This window comes from Filicampus tigris, chromosome 11 (assembly GCF_054856515.1).
Source record: "Filicampus tigris isolate MCC_2025a chromosome 11, RoL_Ftig_1.0, whole genome shotgun sequence".
In the NCBI taxonomy this organism is placed as follows: Eukaryota; Metazoa; Chordata; class Actinopteri; order Syngnathiformes; family Syngnathidae; genus Filicampus; species Filicampus tigris.
The window spans coordinates 25,099,296-25,119,189 of NC_141227.1; the positions used below are offsets into that span (position 1 = coordinate 25,099,296).

General features: G+C 53.0%; 1 protein-coding gene across 4 annotated transcripts; it reads right to left on the reverse strand.

The window, feature by feature from the left end:
* Positions 1 to 82: 82 nt before the first annotated feature.
* tjap1 (tight junction associated protein 1 (peripheral)) lies at positions 83 to 15,180 on the reverse strand. 4 transcript variants are annotated; one of them, XM_086044375.1, is made up of 10 exons: positions 14,872 to 15,180; positions 10,832 to 11,683; positions 9,057 to 9,085; positions 7,084 to 7,245; positions 6,127 to 6,193; positions 3,958 to 3,987; positions 3,700 to 3,807; positions 3,405 to 3,488; positions 2,008 to 2,628; positions 83 to 1,832 (listed from the first exon to the last, which is right to left on the reverse strand). In XM_086044375.1, the coding sequence occupies exons 2-10, from the start codon at positions 11,663 to 11,665 to the stop codon at positions 1,359 to 1,361; spliced, it is 2,409 nt and encodes an 802-aa protein (XP_085900501.1). In that variant the 5' UTR covers positions 11,666 to 11,683; positions 14,872 to 15,180; the 3' UTR covers positions 83 to 1,358. The 4 variants fall into 4 exon arrangements, with proteins under 4 accessions (XP_085900501.1, XP_085900503.1, XP_085900502.1 ...); XM_086044377.1 differs by having other exon boundaries at positions 11,531 to 11,683; positions 14,872 to 15,179; XM_086044376.1 differs by lacking the exon at positions 3,958 to 3,987.
* Between the last annotated feature and the right edge of the window lie 4,714 nt (positions 15,181 to 19,894).

Below are 19,894 nucleotides of genomic sequence, written 5' to 3' on the forward strand. Positions count from 1 at the left end.
TTGGGATCAGATCACATTTTAGGTAGTAATCGTTAAGATTTTTGACTGCTGCCACACTGTAGTACAGATGAAGCAAGCCGTGTTCAATTAGTTGTACTTTAATTCATTTGAAAATAGACATCAGTTTACAAATCAATCATCAGTCAGGCAGTCAGTCCACGGATCCTTGAAGGACTTGACTGGGGTCAAAGGTCACAGACTGCGCAAGCACCTGCGGACGAGGAGGCGGCGTTTCGAGCCGCAGTTGTTTCGTCCAGCTGAAAGTTGTTGCACAGAAACACAAACTGGTGTTGCATTCGTAAGTGCCGCTTAAACCGCGTGACACCTCCACTCGACAAGTAGGGGCAATTCATTGACGGTGAAAAGTTGTGGGCCGCAAACCGAATGACAAGTGGCCCTTTTTGCATCCCGTCGTGAGCATGGCGGGACACGCCGCGCAATCTGAAAACACCTTTCTCCTCTTTCACTTGACAAGATGAACAGAATGAGCAAAGCCTTTTCGATTACTACAGCTTGCTCGGAACCCAAAAAATGCCAAGATTGAAAGAGGAGAAACGCTCAACATTCCGGACAAAGGCAAGCACGGCCGAGAGGCGGGGAGTGCGGCCGGGATCAAAGCAAAGAAAAGGACGAGTGCCGCCGAGTCATTCGAGTCGCAAGACATCTAATTCGGACTCGGACGAAACGCCGCGCCAACTCGTCTGGCTCTTGGCAGCCCTTTTCAAGGCGCTCAAGCAAGCGAGTCGGCGCCGCCTCGAACGCAGCCCGCGAGCCAACCGAGCCTTTCTTTTGCAAGACTCTCGCGGGCCGTGGCCGCGCTCGCGGGAAAGCTTTTGCAAAGCCCGTTCCATCCGATCGCGAGTCGTCGATCGGCGGCAACCGCACTGGACTGACGCAACGCGCCCCAATCGGTCGTCGCGCTCGGCGGCGGGTCGCTTTCAACGGCTTCGCCATCGGGTCGAAAAAGATCAAGAAAACAAAAACGTGTTGACCGACGGGAAGAGTGAACAACAATCGCTGGTCTTGAAGAAAACAGTCAGCGCCGACATGCTAACGGCGGCCCGGCGCGCACGTTGGCGTTCTCGCACGGCTGAAAGCAGCGTCATCGTCATGGACAATTTGGAGCTACGACGATGTGGAATAGTTGTTGGGTCACGTCCCGTCAGCGTCGCTTTGGCGTCAACACCAAGTCATCGCGCACGTTACTCAGGCACTGAGAAGAGGGCGTTTCGCTTTTCTTCCAAAAAGACACGCACCGACTCACTCACGTATGTATGGCTGTATCCCGCTTGTGTGTGTGTGTGTGTGCGTGCGTGTGTGTGTGTGTGTGTGTGGGGTGCGCCCCATCGTCTTGTGTGTTATTGTTGTTGTCTGTGAAGGTGGTGCACCCCCATCCTCTTGGGGCTCCTGTGAGGTCGCGGCAGCGCGGCAGCGGCGAAGGCGGGGTCAAAGTCCAAGAGGCGGGGCGAAAGGGCGGGCAAGTCCCCGACAAGGCTGTCGGGCTCTTCGCCCTCGTCACGCGGCGTCACCGCATCGAGCGCCGCCCCCGCATCGAGCGCCGCCCGGCCGCTCTCGCCGTCTCGGCCCGGGTCCATCAGGAGCGGCTCCCCGCCGCCGTACGGCCCCCTGGCGTAGGTACGGGGCTCGGCGTCCGTGTCGGTGTCCAGGCTGGAGGCGTGGCTTGCGGTGGAGCCCTCCTCGCCGTCCGAGTACGCCACTCTGGAGGAGGCCCCGCCTACCGCAGAGGGCGCCATCTTGTCTACAAACATCCGCTGCCAGTTGACTAGAAGGTCCTCGGAAGAACTGGCAGAACTGGCCCCCATGCTGGGTGCCTGTGGGGGTGGGGCGTTAGTATGGGTGGGCGGGGGGTCGGGCGTACGGGCGGTCGGGCGGGCGGGCGGACAGACAGACGGACGGACGGACAGACAGACAGACAGACGGACGGACAGACGCGGGCCAAGGGCCCGGCGGACTACACGTGCGCATGAAGGTTTGCCGTGCACTGACCTGTGGCGGGCTGCTGAAGGGGCTGGACTGGCTGGAGGGCGTGTCGACGCCGTCGCCATGCTGGAGCGCGCCGCGCGAGGGGGCGGGGCTGGGAGGCGCGGGCGGCTGCTCGCCGTGCAGGCTGAGCGAGATGGCCTGTCGCGTGGCGTACGTGCAGTTGGGGAGCGGGCTGTTCTTGGGAATCTTCACTTTGTCGTCCGAGGAAAACTCGATGACCTTCCGTCCGGGGCAGAGCGGGTTGGGCGGCGGCGGCGGCGGATACGGGTTCAACTTGTCGAAAGAGGGCGCGGCGCCCGCCTCCTCGCCGGCGTCCGGCCCGCCGGGGCTCCGGCACGAGCCGTTGAGCGGCGCGTCAGCCTCGGCGCCGCGCGCTTCCGCCGTCATGTCCACGTGCACAAAGACGTCCTCGGCGTTGGGCCAGCCGCGGCTGCTGGACTGCGCCGAGTTGAGGAGCAGCGGTTCCGGTTTCTCCAGGACGCGAGCGATCACCGAGGTGGGAACCACGTCCGACGGCGTCAGACTCAGCGTGTCCGGGTCCTGGCTGCAGGGGGCGGGGCTGGGCTCGGGCAGGCTGCTGCTCTTCATGTGTTTCTTCAACATGTCTTGAAGTTCGCACGGCAGCTGCCACACGGCAAAGCGGGCTCGGTGAGGACACCGCACCTGCTTTGACTTACAAGTGCCTCGACTTGCAGTTTTTTACTTTGCGTTCCGTTTGGTTCCGCTCGGAAGCAGGCGACTTCCTGTCCGGCTCCAAATGTTAGTGCCGCAATTGTGGACCAAGCATTTTTGGGATCCCGCCGCTACTGTTCCCTCAGACTTGATGTCTGACGCAAGCTTGCGCCGCCGACTAACCCCGATCTGCATTTGCTTGCGTTCAATTTGGGGTCGCGATTGTTTTTCCAATCTGCGTCTTGTCTGTAAACGTTGCTGCTTGAAAGATTGTTGCCCTCAAGGACCGCGGCGAACGGCGAAGGTGGCTTAAAGCCTGCATTTGGGCACCTTTCCAAAACATTTTGGACAATTCCAGCGAGCGGGCCTCCAAGCACTTGCTGCTCATCTCGCTCGGAACGGAACGAAACGGAACGGAACGGAAAGCAAAGCAAAGCAAAGTTCCCAAGCAAAAAAGAAGAATCCAAACAGGCGGGCAGGCAGGCAGGCAGGCCCTCCCGCCGAACTAACTGCGTGCTCAATGGCCATCGGGCGCCGCAGTCGGTGCCTGCGTGCGCGCGACGTTCGGCTTGGTCCCGCTTGATGAAGCCAGCACTTTTTGGCACTTTCGACTCAAAGGGGAACATTGATTTGCTTTCCCGGCGGTTCCAACCTCGCTCACGGACCAAACGAATCGCGGCGGCGCACTGCTTACGTCGGCAAACTACTTACGTCGGCAAACTACTTACGTCGGCAAACTTGTGGTTCCTGAAATGCGACTTGTTGCATTTGAGCAGCTGCACGGCCAGGTTGCAGTCCAGCCGGTAACGCTCCTGACACACACAAAGAAAGGAGCGGCTTGAGCTGACCTTGGCAGGAGGCCGCCGTGCCGACGCTCATCGGAGGCCAGCTGGGCGAGCCCCTCGCAACTCTTTGGAACGACCCCCGCGACGAGCATTTTCTTGTCTCTCTCGATGACGTGACAAACATCAAAACGGGAAAAAACATTGGGCCCAAAGTGTTTCGGCACGAGTCGAGGCTCACGTTAAGCTCCTCCACATGGTCGATGGTGTTCTTGGCCTCCAGGAGCTTGTTGGTGAGCTCCACCATCTCCTGGTCCATCGTCTTCTTGTCTCGCTCCACCGTCCGCAGCTGCGCAAGGACAGCGCGTTAGGCGTCTCGGCCAATCGGGAGAAAGCATTTCAAATCAAGTCGGACGAGGAGGAGGAGGAGGAGGAGGGCTACAAACACCGCCATGAGGAAGAGGAGCGTTACGGAAAGGAAGATGAAGATAAACCCAACTGCATGGACCCAGGTCTGACTGACGGCAGCCTGATGAAGATGAGGAAGATGAAGATGCAGATTCCATTACAGAGCAGCGTGAAAGAAGATGGGGGGGGGGGGGAAAGAAAAAAAGTGCCACCAGACAGAGATGCGATTACGTTTGTTCGGGCAGATATTGCGATGATGATGATTGTCTTCACATCAAGCTTCAGTATCGGAATCATCTCAGTAAATGACACGGCAGCATCAAAATGGGAAAAGCTACGACTCGAACTCAAGAATGACAACCGAAAGCGGCTCCGTTCACATGGACAGGTGCATTCCGATTAAATGCCTGATGGGAATAATAATGCTTCGTGGACGCGCCCCAATGGGAGTATTCTGAGCCGAGCCCGTCCGTCCGTTCCCAGCAGGATTTTGTTCCGAACAAGAGGGGTGGTTTATGTCGGTTGATAATCCGGTCGGCGCGGATGAAAACGCTTCTTCCCAAATTGCGGAACAAACCGCCTTCAACCCACGGGTGTGACGCCAGTCTACGCCTTTGGGTTCTTCCCTGAAGCTAGTCGGAGCAGAGCGAGCGAAATACGTGGCGGGCGCAATACTCAACTGCTCCATTTGCAGCTCCATTAGGAAGTGTTCACTCGACGTGACAGCGCAAACAGCAACAATTTGCAAAATAACGCTCACGTTGAAAGTAGAAATGGACGGAGCGCTGTTTTGCTGGCACAGAAGTCGCGGCGACGCATATCCAGCTGTGCAGGCTCACAGAAAACAGCTCCTCCAGGTACAAAATACCAAATATCATTTGAATATTTCCTACTTTTCGGCTTTCGATTTCTCACTATAGCCAAGTTGTTTCACTTTGGTATGACACTTTATCTGGTGTTGTGGTGGTTGTGCACAGCAATAGCAACAAGAGTTGACATTTGTTCGCTTTGTCAGCACTTGTGGAAGTCCCATTTATTCAGTCATTTATTTTCTTGAATTGTATTTTATTTATTCATTCATCTTTAGAGATATTGCTCTAGGCCTCATTGTTGTTAATTGGGAGCCAGGTGTTCGCAAAAAAAGGGTTTAAATTGACATTTTGGAGAAATGATTTGTTCGGGTCACTAAATAAACTCATTGAATTGCGTATCGTATTTTGGGGGGGGGGCATCGTGGTACCGAATCGATTGTGCTGAATGGCAGCACAGGGTGGTGAGGAGATGAATCGTATTGCATCCCATCGGTAGTCAGTGTTTAACTCATTCAGCGCCAGGCATTTTCAGACCCCCTTTCCCCGTAATGTTAGAAAAAAATAAAAATAAATAAATAGATAAATTATATATATATATATATATGTATGTATGTATGTATGTATGTGTGTGTGTGTTTTGGATTGAATGAGTTACGCGTCTTTCACGTACGGGAGCGCTGCTCGTGCATCGAGAGACCCGGAGATGCACAAGCCTTGTTTGAACGCCCCGATGAGTCGGTCGGTCAATTGCGCTTGTCAAGTCAATTTCTAATGATTTGGGGAAATTAAGTTGCTTCATAAAAGGCGCATCCATCGGCGATGTAGAGCCACGGGGATTTGTCAGGTACACACTGTTGTGATGGTGGCAAATAGTTGACAAAGCGCGTCCTGCGCTAGGCACGGGTGCTGCAAAGAAGCGCAGCTATGGCAACCGAACGACGGCCTTGTCTGAAATTGCAATTCCGATGAGAAAACTATCAAACGTTGAGCGCTACGCGCCGCGCGATTGATCGAGATGTTTACGAGCCGTCTTTTTCATTAGAGCCTCTTTAATCGGAAGTTAAAGTTTCCCCCTCAGTCCATTCTGTCTGCGTCCTGTTAGCCCGGGCAACAGTCCACCGCTTTCCAACGATGAGTCAGCCAGCCAGCCAGCCAGCCAGCCAGCCAGCGAGCTTGCGTTGGCCCATTTATCGCTTCCGTCGCGCGCCAGGTGCACGCGCGCCTTCCTCCGCCCACGACCACACTCGGCAGAGCGGCAGCCGTCGTGTTCCGGAGCCGGCCCCGGATCGAAAGGAAAGGTCAAGCGATGCCAAAACCGGGACAAAATCAACGGCACATTTGCAAGCAATTCTAACCGCTTGCGGGCTGTCGAATGAGACAAACGGATTGGCTGGCATGGAACGACACCTGGCCCCGCCCCATTTTTCAAGAAATGTTCAAACGGTTACCAGAGCGTGAAGCTTCTCTTCCAAGTCCTGATTGGCCCTCTGAGACGCCGTGTAGCTGTTCTGGAGTCTGTGGAGGCAAAGGCCAGCCTGCTGTCAGATCAACAGCAACAACAAAGGTGTCCTTTCCCCACCCCCAAATAAAGAAAGGGTCGCCATGACGACCACATCCCGCGTTCTCCGTCACTCGCGCGCTCACAGAAGTCCAAATTGGATGGAAGTAAAAATACGCGACAACAATTCAAATGCGAAGAGCCCGAGCCATCGCAAAGACCACCGCAGTGTCACGGAGACGTCGCGTCGCGTGCGCCTGCCGCCTGCGCCTGCGCCTGGCGCCTGCCGCCTGCGCCTGCCGTCTGCGCCTGCCGCCTGCGCCTGCGCCTGCCGCCTGCGCCTGCCGCCTGTCCTGAGAGCCAGGGTCGCATTTGTGAAGGAGCCCCGGCCACTTGGCCTGGCCTTGTGCTACTGTTTGAGCCTTCGTTCGCAACCAGGCAAACGCGGAAGGCGCGGGACTCCATTTTGAACACGAGACCTGAGGGCAACTGGGAGGAGCTGAACACTTTGAGCGGAGGTAGGCGTTCCTCCGTCTGACGCACCGACCGGTCCGCCTGTCCGTCCATGACGGACGCCCGTTTAGCTGACGTCAGACGATAAAAGTGGGAAACTTTCAAATACAAAAAATTGCAGACTGAAGTGGATTTTCGTCCACCGGAAAGCCGGTCATGTGGCGGTCCATCGTCGACGGGCGCCCTTTTTTCGTTGATGAGGGACGGGGAAACGTGACCCAGACCGCATCGAGTGCATATGTACGGAAAGCGGCGGCATGACCAAAGAGAGACTGACTCGGAAGCAAGAGAGTAGCTTTGAATACCAGGACAATTTTCCAGAGACGTTCTCGTCTCGCTCCCTCCAGTTGCCTTTCGCTGTCAGCGCCAGCGTACGAACATACAAAGGCCTCACCGGCGAAACTTGTCCCGCATCTTGTCAAGGTCATCTCTGGTGCGGCTTAGCTCCGCCTCCATGTAATGGCGGCTACCGTCAAACTCGGCCTCCATGGCCTCCATCTTGCGGGTGGAGAGAGACAGCCGTCGGCCAAGATCCTCATTCTGCTGCTGAAGGATCCTGGGGAACGCCACATCATCGTTCTCAGCCTTTCGCCGCGCGTGGAAAGTCATCAGGTAAATACACTGCTGCCGAACTTCACTAGAAATTTGCCGTATCTATACTTGAGTGGAGTTGGAGCTGGAGTTGGAGCTGGGCGCGGCGCGGCGCGGCCTAACCGCCGCTGAGTTGCCGTCGGCAATGTTCAAGACCACCCGCGCGGTCCCAATCAGCCAAACGGCGTCGAGAATGGACTTAACCGGTGCCACGCAGGTCACACGCAGGTGCCGCGCTCCTGACACGTGACAGAGTAAGGGAAAATAATCCCCCAAAAAATCAAAGAGTGCTGCGTGCCTTGCGGGCGTCCCACAGACGCAATGACATGTGCTTGCCCCCTCCCCCGTCCCCCCCCCCCCCCCGCCCCGCCGTGCGGGCGCCGCGACGACCACGTTCTCCACGCCGATTGGCCGTGCCCTTTAAATAGGCAGACGGGAACTCTGCGGCAGTTAGGCCGTGCCCAGCTCTGCTACTTTGTACTTCTACTCCTCACATTTGTACGGAAACAGTTGTACTTTCTCCTCCCGACACACACAAAAAGCCTTGTCGCCGTTTCATTTCGGTTTTGCGTTCATTCCGGTTGACGGTTCCGAACTGCCATCCGGATAAATTGCGCGAGGATCCACTGAGTGATTTGGAATGCGGCTGGATGAGAATGTGGACGTCGAGCGTTCCGAGACGCTGTTGGTCGGCGGGAAGGGACGACCCACATGTTTCCGCCGTTTTTCAGGAGGCCCTTCGTTTTCGTGCCATCGCGTCGCGCGGCTCGCTTTTCGACAACTCTCCCAAAAACGAGCTCTGGATTGTTGAAATGTGTTTCGCGCGTCTATTTTGACGTCCGATGTACAGTGGAATCGCGCCGTCTGTCATTTGATGATTTCCATGCAGTACTTTGACGGTAATCGCGCACGCGCCGGGATAACGCGTCTTCCAACGCCCGGCCGCCCGAAAAGTGTCGATAGCTAGCTGGAATGTTCGCTGTACGTGGACCTAGCCCGGCCGGTCAACTTGGGAGGATTTGAGGGCAAACGCGGGCAAAGTTGCGTCCAATGCGTACGACGTTGCCAAAACGTGTGTCGCCTACCCTCGTACGGTCGGAGACGCAGGAGAGCCGTCCAGCGGGATAAGCCGGCCGGCCGGCCGTCCGTTGCCAGCGATGGGGCCTGCCGCTTAGTAACATTCCCTAAATTCGGGATGGCCACCAATTCACTATCATTGCGATTAGTCGCCTTGTGAAATCCAACCCTTTCTTGTGGCGGTGTATCATCTTTATATTTGGGTCCGCCACACTGAAGGAGACCGCGAGGCCTCCAGATCTCAGCTTCATTTCTTAAAACCGGACGACAGGCAACGCACTCCACTGTTTTGAATTCGAAACAACAGGGAAGGAGATCTTGATTGACTGATTGAGAGCTGGGGGGGGGGTTCTCCTAAAAACAAAAAAAACGGGGACAGCAGCAAGATGGTTTTGCATGGGGGCGCGCTATTCACGGGATTCGCACACGAATCTGCACTTGTGCGCGAGTACTTCTGCTACCTTGCTGGTGGGAGCATAATGTGGAATTCCGACCATGTACTAATGATCTCATCCGCCGCCTTCAGAGCCAAGCTTCTTTTCTGAATGCAATTCAAACGGCGGCGTGAGTCCAAACCATCTGATACGGCATATTCGGTCTGGTCGGCGTAAGGCCAGAGTCCCCAAAATGAAAGCTATTCACATGACGAATCGTGGACATGACGTGACGTAAACAAACAGAAGCGGAAGGTGATCTCACCTGATCCGGTCCGAGTCGGACAAACTCTCCTGGAGGATGACAAAGACAAAAGAGAACTCAGAAACCATGCCGTCGGCTACATGCTCAAAGCAACAAAAGGTTGGAGTGCGCAGTATGCCTCACGTGTGCCCTTCATGGAAATGTTCTGGCAAACGGACTTTGGAGTGTCTTCTACAATCGCTTTAGGTGAAAGCGTCCGCCCGCCCGCCCGGCCGTCAAGTGGCAAACCGAACGAGTCGATCGATCTTTGCTGGAAAAGGAGCGCGACGTTCCGCACTTGACGCGACCAAACCTAACCCGGCTCCCCGCGGGGCGTTTCCTTGGCCTGTTTCTCTGCAGCCCGGCCGCCGGGCCCGCTTCCGGAGCGGAGGAACCGCTTGGGCAAGAAGCGCAAAGCTAAAAGCTAAGCGGAGCCGCCGTGTCGCCGGAATCGCTACGAGGAGAACGCGGAGGCGAGGGCCTTGGCGGCAGGCATTTGCTTGGATGCCGACAGATGGCCGCACGGCACTTTTTCCCATTGGCCAAGGCGACGCGGCAGCAAAACGGCCCGCGCGTGGCCCGCGCGTGGCCCGCGCCGTGCGTGGCCCATGCATGGCCCATGCGTGGCCGTGGCTTCGTCAGCAAATAATGGAGGCAGGTTTTCCCCCGAACTGGCCAAACGCAAACACACAGAAACTTGAGCGCTTGCTTTCGCGGCTACGTCGAGCGTCAACTCGGTGTGAGCCGAGCGCCGGTTTGCCGTGGCTTGAAAAAGCCCATGTTTCCAGAAGCGCTAATAGTGGCTGCCACCACTAAGGAGCTCTCCTTTTCTTTTTGGAGGGGGACGTCCAAGCAGGGCACAATATGACTGGCCGCTCGCGGAGTTGAGTAAAGGAGCCGCCCCTTTCAAGTCAAACGCCTCCAAGGACCTTTTTCGTCTCCTTGACGATATGTAACGGAGGGAGGGCTGAGTTGGAGGAGGAGGAGGGCGGAGTTAGCGAGACCAAAGAGACAACGCAAACACGGACGCCTTTTGCTCTGTTAGCGTGCGTTGTCGTTAAAGAAACATAAAGGTGCCGGGCGGGCGGTGCCAGTTAGGCCCAAGGACAACATGAGTGGCCCACGGACTCTGTTGTAAAAAGTAGCCGGTCGGCGTGGGCCCCTGTGACTTACTGAGGAGAATTCAAACAGAAGCAGAGCTGGGCCTTTGACTGAAAATTGTGGAGCTTCTCATAAGCAACTTCCTGAAGAGGGGCGGCGGTGGGACACTGGCAAAGAGTCACTGGTCTCCTCCGCCAAGTCAAAGCTTTCCCTCGCTTTTACGCCGAGGCCACAGAAGCGAGCGGGGGGGAGGGGCGCTAGGGGGAGCGGGGGGCCGGCCAAGCAAGCCAGCGATCGAGCGGAGCCGGCCCCGAGCGGAGCCGGCCCCGAGCGGAGCCGGCCCGAACGGAGCCGGCCCGAACGGAGCCGGCCCGAACGGAGCCGGCCCGAACGGAGCCGGCCCGCCACGGCACGAGACGCCCGGCGGCAAGCGGACTTTGGAGTGTCTTCTACAAGTACGGCTTTCTTCCGTTTTGCAAGAAAGGACAGAAGGGCGCCACGTGAAAATTGTTGATGCCACAGACACGTTGGGCCGTGCGGGGCGACTGCTCGCAATCGCGGAGAAGACAAAGGCACGCTGCGTCTCCTTGGATCGGCCAAAAGCACAAAGAACAAGTCGACCCCCAACCTACCTTGGCGTGTGACACAACATCCTGTTTAGCTAGGGCAAGTCCAAGTTTGTCTCCTCTATTTACCTTCAACCCTTCCCGTACAAGCCCCGCCCCCTCAGTCATCTCCGAACGCTGTAGCGCCGCCACCCACGCGTCCCAACGCCGCCTGCGGTCGGCGCACCGGCCGTCCGGCGCCCGCTTCCCGGGACGGCGAGGGGTGGAGCTTTGCCGGCGGCGGGAGGCCTCCCTGCCGAGCAGCGTGAGGTGGGCGGGGCTTATGACGCGGCAGGTGATTTCATCCAGAAAGTTGGAGAAGCGGACCTTCTCCTCTAGGAGCTGCATCCTCCACGCCAAGTGCGGAGCGGGCGGGCCGGAGGAGCGGCGCGTGGACGGCTCCCGGTCCCAAGAGGGCGTCGCTAGATAGCAGGCGCCCCGTTGCGTTCTGCCGCCCAACAGCTCCACCGACTTGGACTTCCTGATGGCATCAAAGGCGCGCGCCGCAGCCGGGGATGCGCCTTTCTTCAGGATGCTCTTGGGGGGAACGGCGGCTCGTCTTTGGTCCTGCCGCTCCTCGCAACGTCTGCCGGCACTACGCCGCCGGCAGGTGTGCAAAGGCTCTCTCAGCGGGACGCCGGCAGCGATGCTCACTTCCAAGCCGGACAGGCTGGAGACATCCGGGTCGCTGCCGGGCGGCAGAGGCGGCGCGTCGGGGGCGCCGCGCTGCCGTTTGGAGGCCGTGCGGAGCGGCTGAAGGGGAGGTGTGGTGAAAGTTTGTTGCTTTACCTGACTGTCGTCATCCGGCGCTTGCGTCTGAGGGGGCGGCGTTGGCACGGGCGCGGCAGCAAGGGCGTGACGCGCTTCACGATGCTGCGGCGGAGCTTTACGGTACGGCTTCCTGGACGGCGCCGCGCTCGTCATCCTGGGCCCGCGTCCTTCCTGTGGGCGGCGTCAGACAAGACGAGTCAGAAGAAAGGATGGCGAGTGCCCACCAAAGCGCCAGCCTGACCGGCCACTGCCCGCCTCAAACGCAAGTGATCAGGCTCGCTCGCTCGCCCGCCCGCTCGATGGCCCGCCCGCCCGCCCGCTCCTCTGCGCTGCAGGTCGAAGCTTGTCACAGCTTATCAGTGTCTAATGTGCCTGCCTGCCTGCCTGCCTGCCTGCGTGCGTGCGTGCGCGCGCGCCTCAGGCTGCACATTGATCTCAGCATGTTCCCAGAACAGGAAGTGCAGCTGCATTGATCGGAAAGAGGCCAACATTAGCTTGGGAGCACACCGACTCGGAAGCTTCCGCATCAACAGATGGACACGTTGATGGATGCATTTGTGCTTCCGTACCATCCGCATGTCTTTGCCTTGCACTTGTGATGCGACGGGGCAAAGTCCAGGCGAAATCTAAATCTAATTGGAAATCTAATTTGTCGCGGTCTGTCTTTGAGCAAAAGGCAAGCGAGAAACTTGTGAGCGCTACGGATGTGGCGACCTTGTGTGTCCTTTGCTCAGAAGAGGGGAAAAAAGGCGGAGGCGTCCAACGAGCCATTTGAGCGCTTTTCCATCTCCTACCAGTGCGCTGAATTGATCGTGCGGCCGACTGCGACGGTGCACAGCCGCACGCTACTAGTGGGACAAAACTGTGCACTAGTTGCCACCGATTGACATTCACTTGAACATCGGCCATTTTATTGCCGCTTTATGATCGGTGACTTTTATAGTCTACTGGTGTACCACTGCCAACTACTAGAGCAATCAGAATGAGAAAAAAAGTGAGAACTACAGCAATCACAATGGGAGATACATTTATGTGATTTGTGTGACAGAATTGTTGCCCAGCGCGCGAGAAAAAAAAAAAAAGACGTCCTCGTGACAACACCCATTCTCATACATTGGCCACCGTATTCAGAATAAAGTTGAATAACAAAACTGCAATTTACCGAAAAGTGCAGTTTTGTTGGGATCGCTCCGGAGCCCACCGTGCCGGAGAAAGCGGCTCCGGCTAAACTTTCCGCTCCGCTTGTTCGGTCCTAACCCTAACCCTAACCCTTGGCCGACCCAACCCAAAATGCATGCACTCGGCGAATGAGGGAAAAGGAAAGATGGAATGATCAACGATCACATACACTGTTAAAAAGGAAATAAGTAAGTGAGTAGCTCAAGTGGACGCTTCACAAGCAAACATTAGTTCGAATGACGGCGTTGTTATTGTTCGCCGCCTGCACCAAGCCCTTTGTAAATTGCACACCTTAGGCTAAAGGCTTGTTTAAATTGCTCCGAAGTGTAGAAACTGACACTACGCACAAGGTCCGGGAAAATATCTGGCGCACACTCGGGGTGTGACGGTACACTCGGGGGTATTAATACGTTTCGTTATGGCATGTTCGGTTCGGTCCACTTATTAGCGCCACCTGACGCACGGACCCTGACTGTTGCGTGCGGGAGACGAGAGTGGCGGCAACAAAAGAGAGAGCCAGAAAAGAGCCAGAGCTCCAAGGTCCCCGCGCACACTGCGGTCTCCTGTTTGGGAACGTTCTGGCTTACCTGTTAAAATCGCCGATGGGGAAAAGTAGGTGGAGGAGTCCCAAAATCGTGTGACGACTTTGCTACATGAGATTGGCGGCTCTGTTGTAGATACCGTGGCACGTCTAACATGCACGGCATCATCCCATGTTCCACTTAAACGGCGACATTTATCATATTGTAGCGTCTTCCGGGAACACGCCGTCAGACGTAGTTTAATAATCAGGTTTTTATGAATCCAAGTACAACTGCTCGCGCTCTTCTTTCTGCGCTGCCCCACTCGCTTGCCGTACGGTGCATTCGCGAACCTCGGAAACATGACAACTCGGCAACACACAAATTCGACCACAACACAAATAACCCAATTCGTTACAATATGCTGCTGAACATTCAAAGATTTCAATGGCTAAAAAATTTATACAATTTCATATTTTTTTTAAAAAAAGTTACTTTATTTTTTCATTATAAGAAGAGTTTTAATATAGTTAGCAATGACTGCAACTGTTAATGTATGTACTGAATTTTTTTTTTTTTTTTATCACAAAAAGTGTATACATGTACTGTAATGGCAACTTGTGTTTAACTTGAATACTTGGGTGTGTCATAGGCCATTGCTGCTGAGAGTTTAAAGATTTCATTGTCTTGATAATTTACAAAATTAAGAGATCTTAATTGTTAGTGTATTTTTTATTCTGGTGTAATTTCTTAGAATATCACCCGAATGGTTCGCTATTACTTATTTTTCCTAAAAAACGTACCATAAACTTGAGGAGGAGGAGAAGAACCAGAACAAGAACAAGAACAAGAGGAAGACGCTACCCCAGCTGTAGGGTACTTGTGCCATTGCTCAATTTTGAAAGGGCCGAGCACATTTATCGTGCAGTAGCTTCACTGATTGTTAGAAGTACAGTAACCTGGAGCCAGAAAAATTCTAACAATTGTGCTCTTGTCCATTTAGGGGGTCGTTGATAGACTGCTTTTTGAAATCCTACTATGTGTATGAGCTTCAATTTAGCCCGATTCACAAACAATACTAAACCCACTTAGGGAAAGACTCCAGCGTGAGTGGGGCAGGACTCGTGGCTTTGGGGGCAGATTTTGAGTGCGCGCACGCCTTGTGTGCGTACTTGTACGTGTGTATGCTGCCATGGCAACAAAAGCGTGCCAATGGGATTGTCTGTTCCTCTTGAAAGTTTGAGCGCCACCTTCAGTCCTTCTCCCTTGCTGACACCAGACACACGCAACCACAAACGCACGCAAGCGCACGCAAGCGCACGCAAGCGCACGCAAGCGCACGCAAGCGCACGCAAGCGCACGCAAGCGCACGCAAGCGCACGCAAGCGCACGCAAGCGCACGCAAGCGCACGCACGCACGCACGCACGCACGCACGCACGCACGCACGCACGCACGCACGCACGCACGCACGCACGCACGCAGCAGATGAACCGAGCTGAAGCAGGCTGGGCCGCGGAAGTCCGACACGGCCTAACCTAAGCGCAATGCCAAGTCAAATCCTAACCTAAAGCCGAACCGCTCGCTTAAGCGGATCAAGCGGCCGCACCCGGTCCGAAGGAGCCAGCAAGCAAGCCACGCCCACACGCGATCCGACTCACCTCGGCGTCAGACCAGTTGGCCCGCCGGTCGGCCGAGCGGAGCGGAAAGTTTAGCCGGAGCTGCTTTCTCCGGCACGGTGGGCTCCGGAGCGATCCGAAGCCAGGAGCGAGCGTCGATACTCGGACGCGGATGTGGTCGCCGAGCGGGGCGGCGGGAGGACAAAGAGCCGCTTGACGGCCGCTCGGGAAGCTTCGAGAGAGCGTGGAAAATCACTCGGAGAAAGTTGACGATCTCTTAGCTAGAGCTGTCGCCATCTTCGCCCGCGGGGCATGATGGGTAATCCTCTCCGGAATCCCGCGCCCCCTCCGCTTGCGTTATGACGTCAAGCACACAGCGCCAGCGAACGTTTGAATTGTTTTTTTAATTTCAGAAAATTCACAGATAAGGCACATATTGATCTACAAATTTGAACAGTCGAAACGGCATACAAGAAAATAAAACAGCAACACGAAAAAAAAGAAAAACATGTAGAAAATAAATTAAATAGTATATTGTGAGGGTCTCAATCACGAAGTGCAAAAATGTGTAATTGCCATGTTGGTTTTGGTTTTTGGTTAACCTGTTGGGCTAATATAAAGCCATTCACATAGGTTTAGATCTTTCCATGCCCATCGCTGCTGTGGAGTCCGGAAATGACATGTTTCTTCGAATTGGGTCAACTTTTTGAAGGGGCGGTCGACCCAAAATTTCTCTCTACAATAATAAAGTCTTATGCGCCTCCACTAGTCAAAACATGGCATTCTGATTAACATTGCATTTGTGGAATATGAGTTAAGCAGCAAAATCCACCCATTTTTGTCCATGTCATGGGGCGGCCATTTTGCCTCTTGCTGTCAACTGAAAATGACATCACAGTTACTCAGGGCTCAGGTAACAACCAATCATGGCTCAGCTTCAGAAAACAGGCGAGCCGTGATTGGTCATTACATGAGCCAGCCGTGATTGGTCATTACATGAGCCCTGAGGAATTTTGATGTCATTTTCGGTCGACAAATTGGCAAAATGGCCGTTCCCACAGTTGGCTAAAAACGGGTCTGTTATGCTGTTGAAGTCATATTCCACAAATGCAATATTAATCAGAAAGCTATGTTTAGACTTGTGGAGGCTCAGAGAACTTAATTTTGTAATTATTTTTTTGTGTGAGGGGGGGCGTCACTTCCACTTTGAGATTTTCTGACAATTAAATGCTTAATAATTCATATGCTTTTTATAATTGTTACTAAAAGTGGTGTTTTTGCTTTGACGTCTCCTGCTTTTGCATGAGCTCACTGCTAATGCTGCCTAATATTCTGGATTTTTGCTAGATTTTCACTTGAAACGTGTTTTGCAAATAGAAGGCTCTCTGCGATAATGAGTGGCATCTTTCACAATATTGCATCAATTGTGAAAGAATACTGTATGGACGTGCTTGAAAAGACAGTCTGGTCAAAGTTGTAGCGTTAACTGAATAGCAGTGTTATAACTTGAGTATATTATTTGATTACCTGATTAAAAAACACTGCATTTCCATCCCCTTATTAAGTCAAGTCAAATTATTCATACAGTCCTTAATCACGTCAAGTCTCAAAGGGCTTCACATGCCTACAGTTGACAAATATTAACAACTTCCCCTGATCTTAACCCCCAGGAGGCCAAGGAAAAAACTCCAAATACCCCATGTGGGGAAAATTGAGAAACCTTGAAGGGGCCACAAATGGGGGGAATCCCCCTTCCGGGATGACCAGGCTGCAATTGATGCCGAGTGGTTCAGGGGACACTCCTCTGGAACTTTTATGACTCTGTGGTTGCTCTTTCCTGGGCTGCTCTCTGGACTCGGTGGACTCAGTGTGGGACAGGAGGATGATGGCTAAACTGTCATCAATGCTGGACAACCCGGCCCACCCCTTCCAGGGCACTCGAACAGCCCTCCGCAGCTCCTTCAATGACAGACTGTTGCACCCTCGCTGTGCAAAGGAGAGAAACGGCACCCCCTAGCTAACTCTGGCTAGCAAAGCCGTGGGTACACGAAACTCACCCTGTGTACTCATACTAGTACCATCACTGCACAGGAAAAAGCATGACGTCCTGGGCCCAACAGAACAGATTTTTTTGGGTGGGTGCAATTCCAGGCAATGCACTGCCGGAAAAGGCACCCCCTAGCTAACTGTGGCTAGCAAAGCCGTAGGTGCACGAAACTCGCCCTGTGTACTCATACTAGTACCGTCATTGCACAGTCAAAAGCATGACATCCTGGGCCCAACAGAACAGAGTTTTTGGGGTTAAGGTTAGGGTTAGGGGTTAGGAGGAAGGGTCTGAGCCCTCCCCCTCACAGGATAGCGGAAAGAGTTCCCCCTCCTGGAGCGGGAGGATGGTGCACGGTCCTTCCTCCCTTGGCCACCCCAATCGCCAAAGTCCCCCTCACGGCGTACGGGCTGGCGACGCCGACCATAGCGGACCTCCGTCCAGCCCCCATCCATTCTATACTATTTTTTGATTTTACTTTTTTTTTATAAATATCCAAATAGGAGTTGCCTTTGTTATTCAAGTATTAATAAAAATGCTATTTAATAATCAAATGTTATTTTTACTTGTATTATCCAATTACGAGTCGCCTTGTTATTGAAGTAATAAACAAAATGTCCCAAAAAAAATTGTAAAAGTAAAAGTAAACATAAAATGTTCTTAATTCCAAAACCAAGTTATTGTTTTTAAGAGTAAAATCGAATGAATATGTGTGCCTCAACAACGTTTCGGCTCCAACCGAGCCTTCCTCAGGTCTGGCACACACACAAAAAAACTCCAATAGATGCTGCCTCTTTGCTCTCCAAACGCCAACTGACAGGTTGTTCCCAAAAGCTAAAATATATTTTCCTCTCTTGTAACTTCCAAAACAAAAACTAAAATGCAACAAACTTTTGCCTTCAATAAAAAACCGCATACCCCCTCAAATTAACCCCATAATAACCACTAGGAACTCATGCCTATTGCAACAACATAATTTAATGTTTTTTTCTTTTTCTTTTATTTTCTATATTTTTTAATTCTGTTTTATTTTTGTTTTGTACTTTTTTTCTCTTTTTTAGTTATGTTTACATTGTAGTATATATTTATATTAAGTGGGGGATGGATGGGGATAGAAATTAGGGTTAGGGTTAGGGTTAGGGTTAGGGTTAGGGTTAGGGTTAGGGTTAGGGGTTAGGGTTAGGGTTAGGGTTAGGGTTAGGGTTAGGGGTTAGGGTTAGGGTTAGGGTTAGGGTTAGGGTTAGGGTTAGGGGTTAGGGTTAGGGTTAGGGTTAGGGTTAGGGTTAGGGTTAGGGGTTAGGGTTAGGGTTTAGGGTTAGGGTTAGGGTTAGGGTTAGGGTTAGGGTTAGGGTTAGGGTTAGGGGTTAGGGTTAGGGTTAGGGTTAGGGTTAGGGTTAGGAAAGAAGGCAGGAGGGTTAGGGTTAGGGTTAGGGTTAGGGTTAGGGTTAGGGTTAGGGTTAGGGTTAGGGGTTAGGGTTAGGGTTAGGGTTAGGGTTAGGGTTAGGGTTAGGGTTAGGGTTAGGGTTAGGGTTAGGGGTTAGGGTTAGGGTTAGGGTTAGGGTTAGGGTTAGGGTTAGGGTTAGGGTTAGGGGTTAGGGTTAGGGTTAGGGTTAGGGTTAGGTGAGGGGAATGAACCGCCCACACCACCCCGAGGAGACTAAGCCCCTCGGCCGGTGAGGCAGAGGTGCACGGTCCTGCCTCCCGACCCCAAAACTCGTCCCACGGTCCACAAGCACCACTAACGCGCGTCTCTCTTGACTTTTGTTGTAGTTTCACTCTTTGTATATTTTGTTTCTTCTGCATGCCATTCTTTAGCTTTCACTTATTTGTGTTCTCTCTGTTCTGCTTGATTTCGCCTTGGTTATATAAGTAATAAATGTTGTGCACTTTGTATTTTTCCGTTTCTTCTCTTTGGTTATGTTGATGCATCTCTATTTGATTTTCTAGGGATGGGGCCTGTCGCGACGTTTCGGATAACTATTTGTCCTTCCTCAGGCGAGGCCCCATCCTTCCCAATTTGGACTCTCCAATTTCCCGGTTTGGGCTGTGTTTCTTTTGTTCGTCATATTTTTGTTTTTGGTCATCTCTCTCGCATGTTTCTTTTTCTTCTTCTTCTGCATTTTTGTCTTCTCTTGCATGTGCTTCTATCATCTTTGCTTGGCTTTCCTACTTTTTATTTCTCATTTCTCTTGCATGTTTTCTTCTTCTGACTTTTTGTCATCTCCTGCATGTGCTTCTACCATCTTTGCTTGGCTTTTCTATTCTTTGTTTCTTCTTGCATGTTCTTCTTTGGGTCTTTTTATTCCGTATTTTTGGCTTTCCCTCCCGTTAGTTTGGCACCCCCATATCTTTCCCCATCCATATGCTACAGAAGCAGCCGTCCTTTACTATCCAACTTCCTTTAACCTCCGTCACCCATCCTCTCCCTTTCTCCCAGACCCCTACAACAATACTAGCACTCCCATCCCTCAATTTAAATGGCTCTACGAGGTACAGCTTCTCGGAGCGATCCTTTTTTGGTTTATACATTTGGTTTTATTATTCCCACCCTTATGGCACCCCCTATCACTCTCCAACTTTCCAGTGCTACTCTTATATTTTCGCCGTCCTTAGCTTTCCAACGTTCATAATCTGGGCTAGCATCGCGTAGGGACCCAAGTTTGAGTTCAGGGACAGGTAGACCTCGGTTCCCCATCCCCAAGTTTTACATCCTTTTTAATTTCGTTTAGATTCAGGGTCAATTTAGACATTAATTTCGTAGGCCAGATAGGGTTTAGTAGATTAGGGTTATTTCCGATTAGGGTTACTTCCGATTAGGGTTACTTCCGATTAGGGTTACTTCCGATTAGGGTTACTGCCGATTAGGGTTACTCCCGATTAGGGTTACATCCAATTAGGGTTATTCAGATCAGGGCCAGATTAGACATCACATTCCTCATGGTTATGTTTAGGGTTAGGCCAGTTTAGGCATTAGTCGAATTAGGATTACCATGGTTGAGTTTAGGGTTAGGCCAGATTGGG